The 13,663-nt window shown below is 38.4% G+C and overlaps 1 protein-coding gene across 1 annotated transcript in view; it reads left to right on the forward strand.

Moving 5' to 3' along the window:
- ABCA13 (ATP binding cassette subfamily A member 13) overlaps positions 1-13,663 on the forward strand; it is a 500,786-nt gene that overhangs the window by 227,081 nt on the left and 260,042 nt on the right. The window contains 1 exon segment of the mRNA XM_014593022.1: positions 2,922-3,118. Within this exon segment, the coding sequence (XP_014448508.1) occupies positions 2,922-3,118 (197 nt within the window).

Here is a 13,663-nt window from a genome sequence, read left to right on the forward strand (position 1 = left end):
CACTGGAAAATACAAGCTGCTTCCCCAGAGGTGCACCGCGGCACACTTTTATTCCCCACACTTGAAATTTCGAGATCAGCATTTGGTTGGATAATCTCAAGTTGAAACAGGTGCCGGTGTTTAGAGACTGGCTATATAACAAATGTGTGTGTAGAACAAATCACATCTCTGAATAGATGCTCATACTGTGAGGGTCATATGCAAATTAAATCTGGACTAATGGGAAAAAATCCTCAAGGGACAGAAGTCCTCTGTGTACAGTGGTGGGTGGTACCACAAATTGTATTTAAATAGTTCTTTCTCCCTTTCCTCTTTCTCTTAAGTCTCACGTAGTTTTCATGTTAAGTACACACAAAAGGTAGGCTGTGTTCCTATCGCATGCAGTCTGCAGAAAGTGACTGGTTACACTAATAATGTCAACGGCAGCTGAGACTTTGATGTACAGAGAAAATGTTTACTTTGTACTCGTTAAATCTGTCTTAGATTTGAGGAGGTACTTAATAAGTGGTTAGATATTACATGGACTACATATTACTAGATCACCAACTGGCTGTGTACAACCTAATTTTCTTCCTAAAAAATTCATAGGTCCCTGATTTTAATTAAAAAAAAAACTGTATCCTCTGGACCACAGGAAGCTCTATTGTGATTGTGACTAGGGGCTTAAATCAATAGCAATGCTATATGTAGGCTTTATCTTCTTATTTAGGTGCCAGGCAACCTTAATGGTATCAGTTCACAGCAAGTTTCCTAGCAACAAAGCCAATTTGCACAAAAGCAATCAGAGTGAGATCATGTTTTAGGATAGTAGTTCTCAATTAGAGGGAAGGAAAACTGAAAATATCTGATTCAGAGCCAACACACTCCTTGTTAGTGTTCATAGCACTACTTGGTCTCCTTAATGTGCAACTTCATTAAAATATGAGCTCAAGGAAAGTAGCATCCCTAGTAAAATCTTTAGAGTGAATGTTTGTCAAGAACCAGTTCATTACTGTTTTGCCTAGAGAAGATACAAGTAGAACTTTGTCAGGCTTTTAAGTCAATGAGATGTTATTATGTAGTTAACATTACCACTTACTAGTCTAGTGTGCACTATGGAACTCAAATTAGATTGGAGGCAGATTTATCTGACAGTAACGAGATCGTTGAGGGTAGAGTGCAGTTGAAGTAGAGGAGGAGATGAAAAAGAATCCTGGACACTCCAATGTGAAGAGTCTGGAGAGATGAAGAGGAACCAGCCAAGAAGGCAAGAGAGACCAATAGGGGAGGAGGACTACCAGGGAATGAGCCCAGTTCACTAGGAGGAGAACGTGATCTTGCATCAAAGGCTGAGTGCTGAGTAAAGTGAAGATGAAACTAACCTTTGGATTTAGTATCTGGGGGCACAGTGTGGGTCAGCCCCACAGGGCATCATGTTTTACCTCTGTGCCACCATTTGGCCCCCAGGAGAGGTTGTTGGTTTAGCCTACACATATTATCAGAACATGAATGTTTGAGGATATATGACATTCTTACTGAATTGTGTTTTTTTTTTTCTATTTGTTTACCCTACTGACTGATATCTAATGCATATGTCTGTTGAGTTGGGCTTAATAGATTCACCTGTCTTCTCTATTAGAACCAACCATGGAGGATGGTGTTGTCAGGTGTGTGTGTGGGGGTGTGTGTGTCAAGGGAGTTGTCTTCCAAACCTGAACCATTTGTTCCATTTGGAGATCTGTCAAGAGTACATGTGCCTGAAAAACTGGCATAGATTCCTGGTGTAAATCTAGGCTGAGACTCAACCAGAGCAGAAAACGCATGATAAGACTTGGACTAAATACACAGCTTTTAGGCTGAAATCTGGAAACTAAGATGCTTACTTGAACTTTTCTGGGTTGGGATGGAAAGTATATAAATAATAAAACAGACATGAAAAATTTACTTATCAGGCAAACAAATTATTTGATTCACTCAATTCTTTGCTTAGGATTCTGGAATGTTCCAGGGTCCAACTGTTCCCGAAGCCCAACTACATGGAACCCTCATAATTCTCCACATGTCTAGCCATCTTTTGCATATGAATGGCATCTCACTGCAGTTGAAGACTGTTGGGAAGTTATAAGCACGTTTATAATTCTGCAGGGAGGGGATCCACTTTGATTTGAATGATCAAGGAAAAATTCCAGAGAGGCATTGTTTAAACTGGGGCTTTCCTAGTAGGTAAGATTTAAGTAGGTGATGAGTGGAGGTGGGCGAGAAGGGAGAGTGTTCATGTGGAGTTGACACGGGCATGTAGTAGACAGTGAAGTATAAGTAGAGAACATTCACATAGGGAGGATCTTGTGCAAGGTCCCTGAAAGTGAGAACCTGGGAGGGAAAAGGACCTGCTAGAAACAAGATGCTTATTCTTACACTAAAAGCAACTGAGAGTTGTTACTTTGCATGTGGCATTTCATTGTAACCTCCCAATTAGTCAGTAAGGTTAGGTGATACAAATTCAGTGCCTAGAAGGCTATAAAGTTAAAGGACTTCTTTGATGAGCAGTGGAGCTGGCTCTCTGTTCTCTTTTGACCACATGACTGCCTTTCTACCATGTTTTATACAGTTGAACGGGTTGCACGCTCTCTTTGACAGATGTAAGTGAAATAAAGAAAAATGTTTCTCCAGAGGAGACAGCTAAAGTATTTCCCAAGAACAATGCTTGGCAAATACTGTTGAGCAGCATCACACATAATCAGTTGGTATGGATCTGTCTGAACTTCAAGAAGGAGAAAGCTGCTCTGTTAAGACTCCATTGCTCATGTAGCCTCCAAGGCCTCTTGATGTACCCATAGTTTATAATAATCTATGTCACTCTAAGTCATTGTTTATGGATTAAAACTCCAAGCAAAGCTCTAAGACTTCCAGGGAAAAGAGTGAAGGCTTTATTCCTATTCCAGAACTCTCGAGGATGTGGAGTTAGCTCAGCATCAGCACAAACAGACCCAAGCCCTGTCTGGAGGCATGAAGAGGAAGCTGTCCATGGGCATTGCTTTCATGGGCACATCTAGGACTGTGGTTCTGGACGAGCCTACCAGTGGAGTAGACCCTTGCTCCCGTCGTAGCCTCTGGGACATTCTGCTCAAGTATCGAGAAGGTAAGAGCTGGCCTCATTCCACTTTGTCTTTCCAAAGTATTGTGATGTAGGAAAAGGGATGTTATTACATGTAAAGAATCAAGTCGTAGCCCGGTAAGTGTATATTATCCTTCTCAGAAAAAAATTTTTTTCTTAAGAACCTATAGAGTTATTTATAAGATTACTTACATCTCTATAGTGCTGGGGATTGCTTATTTTGTGTTTGACTTGTTAACTCAATATTAGCAATGATGCTATCATACACGATTTCAATCCAAATTGAATTATGCATATTGTAATTGTGAAAGCATAGATTATTAGAAGAGACATTCTTGAGATCATACAGGACAAACCTTATTTTCTCAGATGAAGAAACCAAGGCACAGAGAAACAGATATGTGATTTGCTCATATTTGAAGCGTTTATTGACCCAGGATAGAACCCAGGCTTCTGGTTTTGGTTCTATATTTCTCACATCTTTTATAGTTAATTTTCATTTTAGGGCATTTGGTGGCAGTTGGTAATTTAAAATTTCTGGTTGTTCCTGCAATCCTGGTAGCTAGGAAGTGTTGCTATAGGTCTTTAGTGTTAAAACAGTCTTATTTGGAAAGAAACACAGGCAGTAGTGGAACATACCTTGGTGCTGATAAATCAGTATAGATACATTCATTATAGGATTAATACAGGATCTTACAAAATATTATTTTGTTTTGTGAGTTTAAGACTTTTTTCTGACTTGACTTGAAGCCTCCCTGGAGATACATTAGGGTTTGCTACTGAGAAAATGTAAAGTGAAAGAAGGCTGAACTCTTTCCTTCTTACAGCATTCAGAAGACATAGCTCATCAGACTCTTTTCAGAGTAGAAGTGATGCTCCAGATTGTAGGGAGGATAAGCACAGGTGACAGATATTGTAAGGGAGGAAAGTTGATGGTAGAAGGTGTGTGGGAGGAGCAAAGGGAAGAAACACTTAACAGATACAAGGATGTAAAGCTCTCTGTTGAAAATGATGTATATGGTAATATCCTTTATTTGATTGTCATGTACTACTTTGAAAAACCATATTGTACACTATAGAGATGTATGATATGGAATATAAACAAACAAAAATGCTGCCTTCTACTGGTTAAAGTGTAGCCATAGGTGGGAATCAGAAAGGAGAAGGATAATATTGGGGCATAGAAGAACAACCTTGTTCCTTTCTGTCTTGCAATTTTAGAGGAACTATAGAAAAAGAAGTCAGAGAAGAAAGTGGGAAGTTGAGCAAAAAGAAATTGCCTTTTGTTCCATTCTGGGCTTTGGCCTGAGCTGGGCAGTTGCTCAACAGAAATGAGGGTCAGTCTATGGTGCTCAGGCTTCTTAGCACTGGTGCAACCACAACAAAGATTATGAGGCCGGGAACCAGCAGTTAGCATAATGACTATGATGTAGTTGACTGCAGTTCACATCCCGGACCCAGTGGCTTAAAACTCACGCCGGGCGCATGTGCGTGCGTGCCCAAGATCCCAAGAAGAGAATGAAGGAGAAGGGATTGCGGCGTGACCAATCCCCCGGGGGGAGATTTCTCGCTTTCTGTCTCTATGTCTCTCTCTGTCTGTCTGACGAGCGCACGTGCCCTATAGCGAAAATCTCTCAAAAAAAAAAAAAAAGATTATGAGGCCAAGCCAAATGCTGGGGCTGGGGAGGTGCCACAGGCTGATATTGCTATACTTCCTGAACCCCTGGGCAGAACACTGAGAAGGAGACAGGGCCTGCTAGTGACTTTTCTAAGGAAGGGTGAGGGGTCCCATGGGACTGGCTGGCAGCCAGGGTAGAGATTCAGGTGTCTGCAGCCAGCAGGACCTGAGCCACAGCTGAGAGGAGCAGGGAGCACTCTGTGCCCTGACCTGAACTCTTCAGGATCATGGCCCAAGCTCCACTGCCAAGATGGGGAGGCAGACAGCACCAGGTAGTTGTGGCCATCACTTAGACCAGAGTCTGGCCACTTTGTTCCTAAGGAACATAACCCTTTCTCATTATCATGAGATCATGAAGCTTCCTTTCTCCATTTACTATAGACCTTTTAGGGAGAGAGAGAAAAGAGGCAGAAATAAGAAAATGTGAATTTTGTACACAAGAGACACTGAGCACCACACAGGGAGCCTGATTAAATTCTGAGATGAAACTAATCTGGACTGGACTAAATAGCTTCCCTGCCACCTGAGTGGGACTGAAGTAGATGGATGAGAGATAGACAGATTATACTTTCTCTGCACCTGCGAGTTAGAGAATGAACTAAATACCACAAGTCCACCACTCTCATTAATTTTAAAAATCAGGGATGGAATCTTAAAGATTTAGCTGATGGAGCACTTGAGTAATCAGCATAAAGTTTACTTTAGACAGAAAGCCAGCTATGTAAAAGTCTTAGAGACAGCCATCTCAAATCCTATTGTCAGACATCAGCTCTTTTTCCAGTGTCCTCCATCCTTCAGCAGCGTGCTTCTGTCTTGGGAGGACTCTGTGGAATTGTCCCTGCACTGATTGAAGTGTAAAATCGATAGGATGTAAGCGGATTACATAGGCGGTACTAGAAGAAAAATGTGTTTTCAAAAATCAAAATATATAGCCATTTCCAGAAACAGGCTCAAACCTCCAGGTAACTGATACAGCTTTGCAAGATAGATCTAAAGACTGTGCAAAACAAATGTTCCCTGCTGAGTAGAAAGAGAGTTTTCAGAACACCTGGGCACCAGTGTCTCAAGCTACCTCAAATTTTGTGTGTGCTTCTTCTTGATGAGATACAGTGTGAGTTCTTGATTGTCTCCAGCACCAGCATGTCTGTGCCTCCCATGGAAAGATAAACAAGAAAGCAAGATGCCAGAGCAAACTGCACACATACTATATTGCTATTCTGGATCATGTGCTTGCTCTACAATTCCTGGGTGACCCCGGAGAAACTGTGAAAGTCCTGTGAGCTTCAGTGCTCTCATTTGTAAAATGAGACAGCTTGTATCATCTAGTAGGATTTTGCAAGAAGTAAATATAGCAGGTGGTATGTGGTGGTTAGTAAATAGAAGATTGCTGTTATTTTAATTGTCAGAGGGAATGTGCACTGGCTAGAGAAACAGAGAGAGAGAAGGAAAGAGAAGGAAAGGGAGAATGCCCCCTCCAATGGGGTGTGATCACATTGCAACCTCTTATCTTCCATTTCTCCATCCTGTTGAGATTTGAGGCATGCATGCAACCCTGCCTGGCATATTTTCTGAACTGCTGGGGCTGGGATTCTAACCACAGTTGATACATGTGCATGTGTGCCCCAAATCTCAACAGAATGGAAAAATGGAGGCAAAGGGATTGTGGTGTGACCATTCCCTATAATGGTGGTGCTCCTTCTCCCCCCTGCCCCCACTCCCCTCTCTCTCTTCCTTTCTGGTAAGCAAATGCATCCTCTGGCAAAAACAAAAACAAAAACAAAAACAAAAACGAAACAAAACAAAATAAACTTCTCTACGTTTATTCAGTGATCTGCCTCTAAGTCTTAGAAACAAGGCTGGTGGGCATGGAGATTTTGTGTGTATGTTTTAATTAATAAACATATAGTAATTGTACATAGCTAAGGAGTACAGTGTGAGTATAATGTATAAAAGATAGTTAATATAAAAGTAGTTAGTATGTTCATTACCTCAAATATTTGTTACCTGTGATGAGAATATTCAAATTCTTCTCTAGCTATCTTAAGTATACACTATATTATTGTTCACTATAGTCACCCTACTGTGCTATAGAGTCCTAGCATTTATTCCTCCTAAGTAACAGTTATTTTTATCTATTAATCAATATCTCCTTATCCCTCCTTCCTTCCTAGCCTGGCTTATTTTATTCAAGAGAATGTCCTCCAGCCTCACTCATGTTGCTATGAATGACAGGATTCTGTCCTTTTTTATGACTGATAGTATTCCCTTGTGTCTATGCACCACATTTTGTTTATTCATCTATCTGTTGATGAATACTTAGGTTAATCCAATATCTTGACTTTTGTGGATATTGCCACAATAAACATGGGAGTACTGATGTTTCTTTGACATTCTGATTTACTTTCCTGTGGATTTATCTACCCCAGTAATAGAATTACCAGATAATACATTGGTTTTTTAGTTTCTAGAGAAAACTTCATACTATAATGGTTGTACTATTTACTTTGCCATCATCATTTTGTATAAGAGTTCAAATTTCTCCATATGTCCTCCTCAACATTTTTTTTTTTAATAATGACCCTTCTAATTGGGGTAACGTGATAGCACATAGAGGTTTTGATTTTAATTTTCTTACTAATTAATGATGTCGATAATTTTTTATACAGTTTTAGACATTTATCTGTCTTCTTTTGAGAAATGTCTATTCGAAATAATTGCTAATTTTAAAATCAGATCATTATTATTATTATTATTATTATTATTATTGCTGCCAAGTTCTTTTGTGTTCCTTGTGTATTCTGGATATTAGTCTCATGTTGGGTAAATGTTTTCACCCATTCTGCAAGTTGTCCTTTATGCTTTTGATTATTTCCTTGGTTGTACAGAAAGTTTTTAATTCGATATAATCCCATTTGTCTCTTTTTGCTTTTAATTATTTGTGTTTTTGATCTCTTATTCAAAAATCTTTGTTCTGATCAATGTTTGGAAATGTTTCCTTTATGTTTTTCTCTAGTAATTTCATGGCTTCAGGTCTCATTGGAGACCCTTTTTCCCAGTAAACATTCTTAGTGTCTTAGTAAGAAATCAATTGGCCAAATATATGTATATTTATTTCTGAGTTCTCTATTCAATTTGTCTATGTATCTTACTATAGCTTTGTAGTATATTTTGAAGTCTGATAGTATGATGTCTCCCATTTTGTTCTTTTTTTTTTAGGATACTTGACATAGTTAAGTCGTTTGTGGCTCCATACAAATTTTAGAGTTATGGTTTTTGATCTTTAAAGTTTTTGTGAGAAATGCCATTGGTATATTTGATAGAGATTGTATTGAATCTTCAAATTTCTTTAAGTATAGCATATACATTTTAACAATATGAATTATTCCAATCCATGAACATGGAATATCTTTCTTTTTATTATTATTATTATTATTATTTGTTTTTATTTTTTTTTCCTGTGGGTGTGTGTGCTCACTGGAGAGGGAGACAGCGAGAGAGAGAGGTAAAGTGATAAATCACACCCCAGGAGAGATGGCTACACAACAATCCCTTCTCTTTTACTCTGTTCTTAGGATTTGAGGCATGCATGTACATGTATCCAGTGTGTTTTTCAAGCTGCTGGGTTTGGGGCTCAAGTTACTCAGTCAGCTTTGTGAGATTCAGCACCCTAACTATCACACCTGCTGGCTCCTGTATTTGTTTTTTTTTTTTTTAATAAAAATTTGCCAGGGTGTACATTTGCTCTCCAGAGAGAGAAAGAGAGAGAGAGAGAGAATTTTTTTTTTTTAATAAAAATCTGCCAGGGTTTGCATTTGCTCTCCAGAGAGAGAAAGAGAGAGAGAGAGAGAGAGAGAGAGAGAGAGAGAGAGAGAGAGAGAAGGTGAGAAGGTATGCCCTACAGGGAATGGTCATGTGGCAATCCCTTTTCCATTTTTTCTTTCAGGATTTTGGGCATACATACATATGTGCTTGGCATGTTTTTCAAGCATCCAGTTCCAGGATTAGAACTGCACAGTTGGTTGCTTGGAATCCAGTCCTCTTAACCACCACACCATCAACTAGCCCATCTTCTGTTCATTTTATTCTCAGCCTTTTTTTTCTTCCCTTTTTTGTAACTTTTGTAAATAGAATTGTGTTCCTTCTTTATTTTCAGCTTGTTTGTTATTGATATATAGAAATGCTATTGGGACCAGCAAATGATGTGATTGTTACATGGTTGGATTCCCACGTGGCTGACCACAGTCTGATTCCTGAACCCAATGGCTTGAAACTCACGCCAGGCACATCTGCATGCATGCCCAAGATCCCAAGAGGAAAATGGAGGAGAAGAGATTCTGATGTGGCCGTCCCCATAGGGGGTGATTTCTCACTTTCCCTCTCACTGTCTCTTTCTCTCTCTCCAGCAGTGAGTGTATATGCTCTAAGGCAAAAACCTCTAAAAAAAAATGCTAATGCTATTGATTTTCATATGTTGACACTGTATCCTATGACTTTACTGAATTTATCAGTTTAAAATATTTTGGGTGGATTCTTTAGATTTTTATACATGTAAGATCTTCTCTGCTAACAAGGACAATTTGACTCCCCCCCCTAGCCATTTCAATCTTCTTTTTTCTTTCTTTTTTTCTTTCTTTTGCCTAATTGCTGAGACTTCCATTACTATGTTAGATAATAGTGGCTGAAAGTTGACATCTTTGTCTTATTCAGGTTCTTTGTGGAAAAGCTTTCAACTTATCTTCATTTAGTATGATGCTAGCTGAGTTAGTTAGATGTTAATTTTGTCATAAACACCCTTTATTATTTGAGTTAAGTTCCTCCTATACCTAATTGGCTGAGAGGATTTTTGTTTTTATATTATAAATTTATTTTGAATTTTATAAAATGCCTTTTCTGCATCTATTGAGATAATCAAATGGTTTTTGTCCTTGATTTTGTTGATGTGACATATCATGCTTATTGGTTTGCATGAGTTGAACTACCACTATTCCTAGAATAAATACCATTTGGTTATAATGTATAATCTTTAGGATGAGCTGTTGGAGTTGATTTGCTAGTATTTTGTCGAAGATTTTTGCCTATACATTAATAGGTCTGTAGTTTTTGTTGTTGTTATGTCCTTGTCAGTTTTGGTATCAGGGTAATGCTGGCCTTATAAAATGAAGTTGTAATGATTCACTCCTCTTTACAGTTTTGGAATAGTTTGGGAAGAATGGTTTTTGTTTCGTTCTAAAAACTTGTAGAATTCATCAGTTAAGTCATCCCGTCTTGGTTGGGAGACTCTATTACTGTTCAGGTTCATTACTAAGTATTGATGTGTTCAGGTTCTTTTTTTTTCACCCCTTGGTTCAACCTTAGTGTGCATATGTTTAGAAATTTATCTATTTCTTCTAGGTTTTCTAATTTGTTGTTGTATAGTTGCTTACAATAATCCTTAATGGTCTTTTGTACTTTTGTAGTATTAGCTGTAATGTCTCTTTCCTAATTTATGATTTCATTTATTTGGATTTTCTTTCTGTTTTCCTTAGTCTAGTAAATGGTTTGTCAAATTTGTCTAACTTTTCACAAATCTAACTTTGTGTTTTATTGATTTTATTTACACTTCTAATCTAATCTTCATTATTTATTTCCTTCTTCTGATTTTAGATTGAGTTTGTTCTTATTTTCCCAATTCCCTGAGGTATATTATTATGTTCTTTATTTAAAGACTTTTTTGTTTATTTGACATTGACATTTATTGCTCTAACTGTCCCTTTTACTGTTGCTTTTTACTGTACCTATTAGTTATTGTTGTTTGTTTGTTTTTGGAGGTTTTTGTCTCCCTGGAGAGAGAGGGAGGCATGTTTGTTTTTGGAGCATGTACTCCCTGGAGAGTGAGAGAAAGAGACAGAGACAGTGAGAGAGAAAGTGAGAAATCACTCCTCCACCCCAGGGAAGATGACCACACCACAAGCCCTTCTCCATTTTCCACCTGGGATCTTGGGCATGCACACACATGCACTCAGCATGAATTTGAAGCTGTTGGGTCTGGGACTGGAACTGTGGTCAGCCACATAGGAGTCTAATAACATAACAACTACACCATTCTGCTGGGCCCCTATTAGGATTTTTTAAAAATTACTTAATTATTTAATTTTTCTCTTATTTATTATTATCATAATCTTGTTTTTATTACATTGAATCACATATATCTTTATAGTGTATTACATTTCTTTATCTAGAATGAATGCCTTGCACATCAGTCAAGACAAAGACATTATTATCCACATTATCATCATCAAATAGCTTTTCATCATTTTTTTCCAGATGATGATGATGATGATTATTATTTATGCATTCAATCACTATATATCATTTTGCTTGTAAAAAGAATATACCCAACATGAAATACTTCTCAGACCAGTCCAGTTGAGATTATTATACATGTTATCAACAGATAATAAACCATTTAAGAAATTAGTTTTCTTTTTTCTAAATTATTTATTAAATTTTATTTATTCACTCATTTATTTTTAATTTGACAGAGAGAGAGAAAGAGAGAGAGAGAGAGAGAAAGAAAGAAAGGAAAAGGGTAAGTGAGAAAGCAAGCCACCAGGTCCAGGACTTGAACTGTGGTTAGCCATGTGGGAGTGTCCAGCATCTTAACCACCATGCCACCAGCTGGTCCTAGTTTTCTTATTTTCTTTATTAATCTACTTGCTCAACAGCATGTTGTTTAATTTCCACATATTTGTATTGTGACCAAAGTTCTTCTTGTTATTGATTTCTAGTTTTATTCTACTGTCAGAAAAAATACTTGATAAAATTTAAATTTTTAAAAATAATTTTTCTGAAGGTCACATGCATTTACCAGAGAAAAAAGGAGAGGAGAGAGTACCCCTGCCCGATTGGGAATGGTCATGTCACAATCCTCTCTCCTCCCGCAAAAAAAAAGGATCTTGGACACTCACATACACATGCCTGGCATGTTTCTCAAGCTGCTTGGTCTAGGACTCAAGCTACTTAGTTGGGCACATGGGATTTGGCTGTATGAACTATCAGGCCATGGAGTTGGTTGGAAAAATTCCTATTTATTTGTTTATTTATTTTAGATTTTGTTAGAGGGTGCATGTGCTTACCAGCAAGAGACTGAGAAAGAAGAAAGGAAAGTTAGAAATGAGCTTCTAGAAGGGATGGTCATGCTGCAATTCTTTCTCCCCTAGTCTCTTCTTGTGATTTTTGGCACACATGCAAGCCTGCTTGGTGTGATTTTCAAGTCATCAGGTTCGGGATTTGAACCACACAGTCTGCCATGTGGGATCTAGTGCCTTAACCTCCATGCTACCTGCTGGCCCTAAAATTCCAATTTTGAAAAAATGTTCTGATAACTTGTTCTAACAATGGGTCAGTTTTGGAGAATGTCCCATGTGATGATGAGAAGGATATTTGTTCTGTGTCTGTTGGGTAAAATATTCTGTAGATGCCTGTTAGGCCCATTTGGTTTGTAGTATAATTTCATTTCCATTATTGTTGATTTTCTGTCTAGATGATTTTTCTAATGTTAAGAGTAGGATATTGAAGCCCCCAACTATTATCATACTGAAGCCTATCTCTCCTTTTAGATTTGATAATACTTGCTTTATGTATTCGTGTGCTGTGGTGCTGGGTGCATATATACTTATAATTGTTATATACTTTTGCTGAATCTATTTTATTATCATTTAATGGCAACCTTTGGCCCTTTTCAGGGACTAGGGCAGCTGAAGTTTTTCTCACCTTCCAGACCCAAAAAGCTAAATAGCTAGGAAAATCTCCATCTTCTCTCTCTTCTCTTTCTCTTTCTTTTTAAAAATATTTAGAAATTTTTAAAGTATTTTTTTCTTTCTTCTCTAACCTTGCTAATTCTTTCCTTTTCTCCCCTCACATAGGACAGGCAAATCACAGGTCCTTTCAGGAGCCATCTACAGCTGAGCTGTTTCCTTTCCTGTTTGTGTGATGCACTTTTTAAAAAGAAATTTTCTTCTCTTTTTATTGCACTTTCCTTCTTTCCTTTTTGTTTCTCTGTTACCTTACTTTCTTACTTTGCTGCTCAGCCTCCAGATACTGAGTGTCTAGACAGGTCTAGGTGCATAGTAGCCAAACTTCTGAATACTATGAGGGTCAGAAAAATCCTCAACCCCCAATGAACCTGCTGCAAAAAGGGAGAAACTCCTCTTTATAAATCTGAATTCAAATCTCCTTCTGCGGATACCACATTGGAAAACATAGTAGAAGAGAGAAATTGGCTGTAAAGGGGAGCATAGAAACTCATAGTTGTAGAAACCTTCTCCAATAAATTAGCCAAAAGAGAATACATAACCACATGACTAAAAATCAGAGAAGAGAGACAGCAGAGTGAGCAGGAGGGAGCTGCAGAGAGAGCATGGCTCATCTACCCCAACAAACCACTGTACTTTGAGGTGTGTTTACTGGGATCTGAAGAGTCCCACGCCCCCCTCCCTGCCATGCCTTCTGAACTTCTGCTGGGATGGGCCAGAGACTGCCCTAGGACCTCTGCTATCTCCTGATCATTTCACACTTCATAGTTTCCTGAAGCCTGTAATACATGTTGCACCCCTTCTGTCTTCATCAGTTGAAACTTCACAGCTCAGCCCAGGTGTACCTATTGTCTAGAAACTGGGAGGTTTTTGGAATATCCAGTTCCAATGACAAAAGTGCAGGGTGCCAGGTGAGTATCAGGGAAATGGAACTGTAGAGAGATTGTGGATCACCTCCTCCCACACGCCTCTGAATATTCAGAATTAACTCCAAGAAGTTAGGAAGAAACATAATCCAGTGGATGACCAGAACCATTGCAGAAGCACAAGAAATATGAGAAACAAAGAAAATATCTCTCTGCTAAGGGAAAAAAAAAA

Source organism: Tupaia chinensis, unplaced genomic scaffold (genome assembly GCF_000334495.1).
Source record: "Tupaia chinensis unplaced genomic scaffold, TupChi_1.0 Scaffold139484_1, whole genome shotgun sequence".
Lineage (NCBI taxonomy): Eukaryota > Metazoa > Chordata > Mammalia > Scandentia > Tupaiidae > Tupaia > Tupaia belangeri.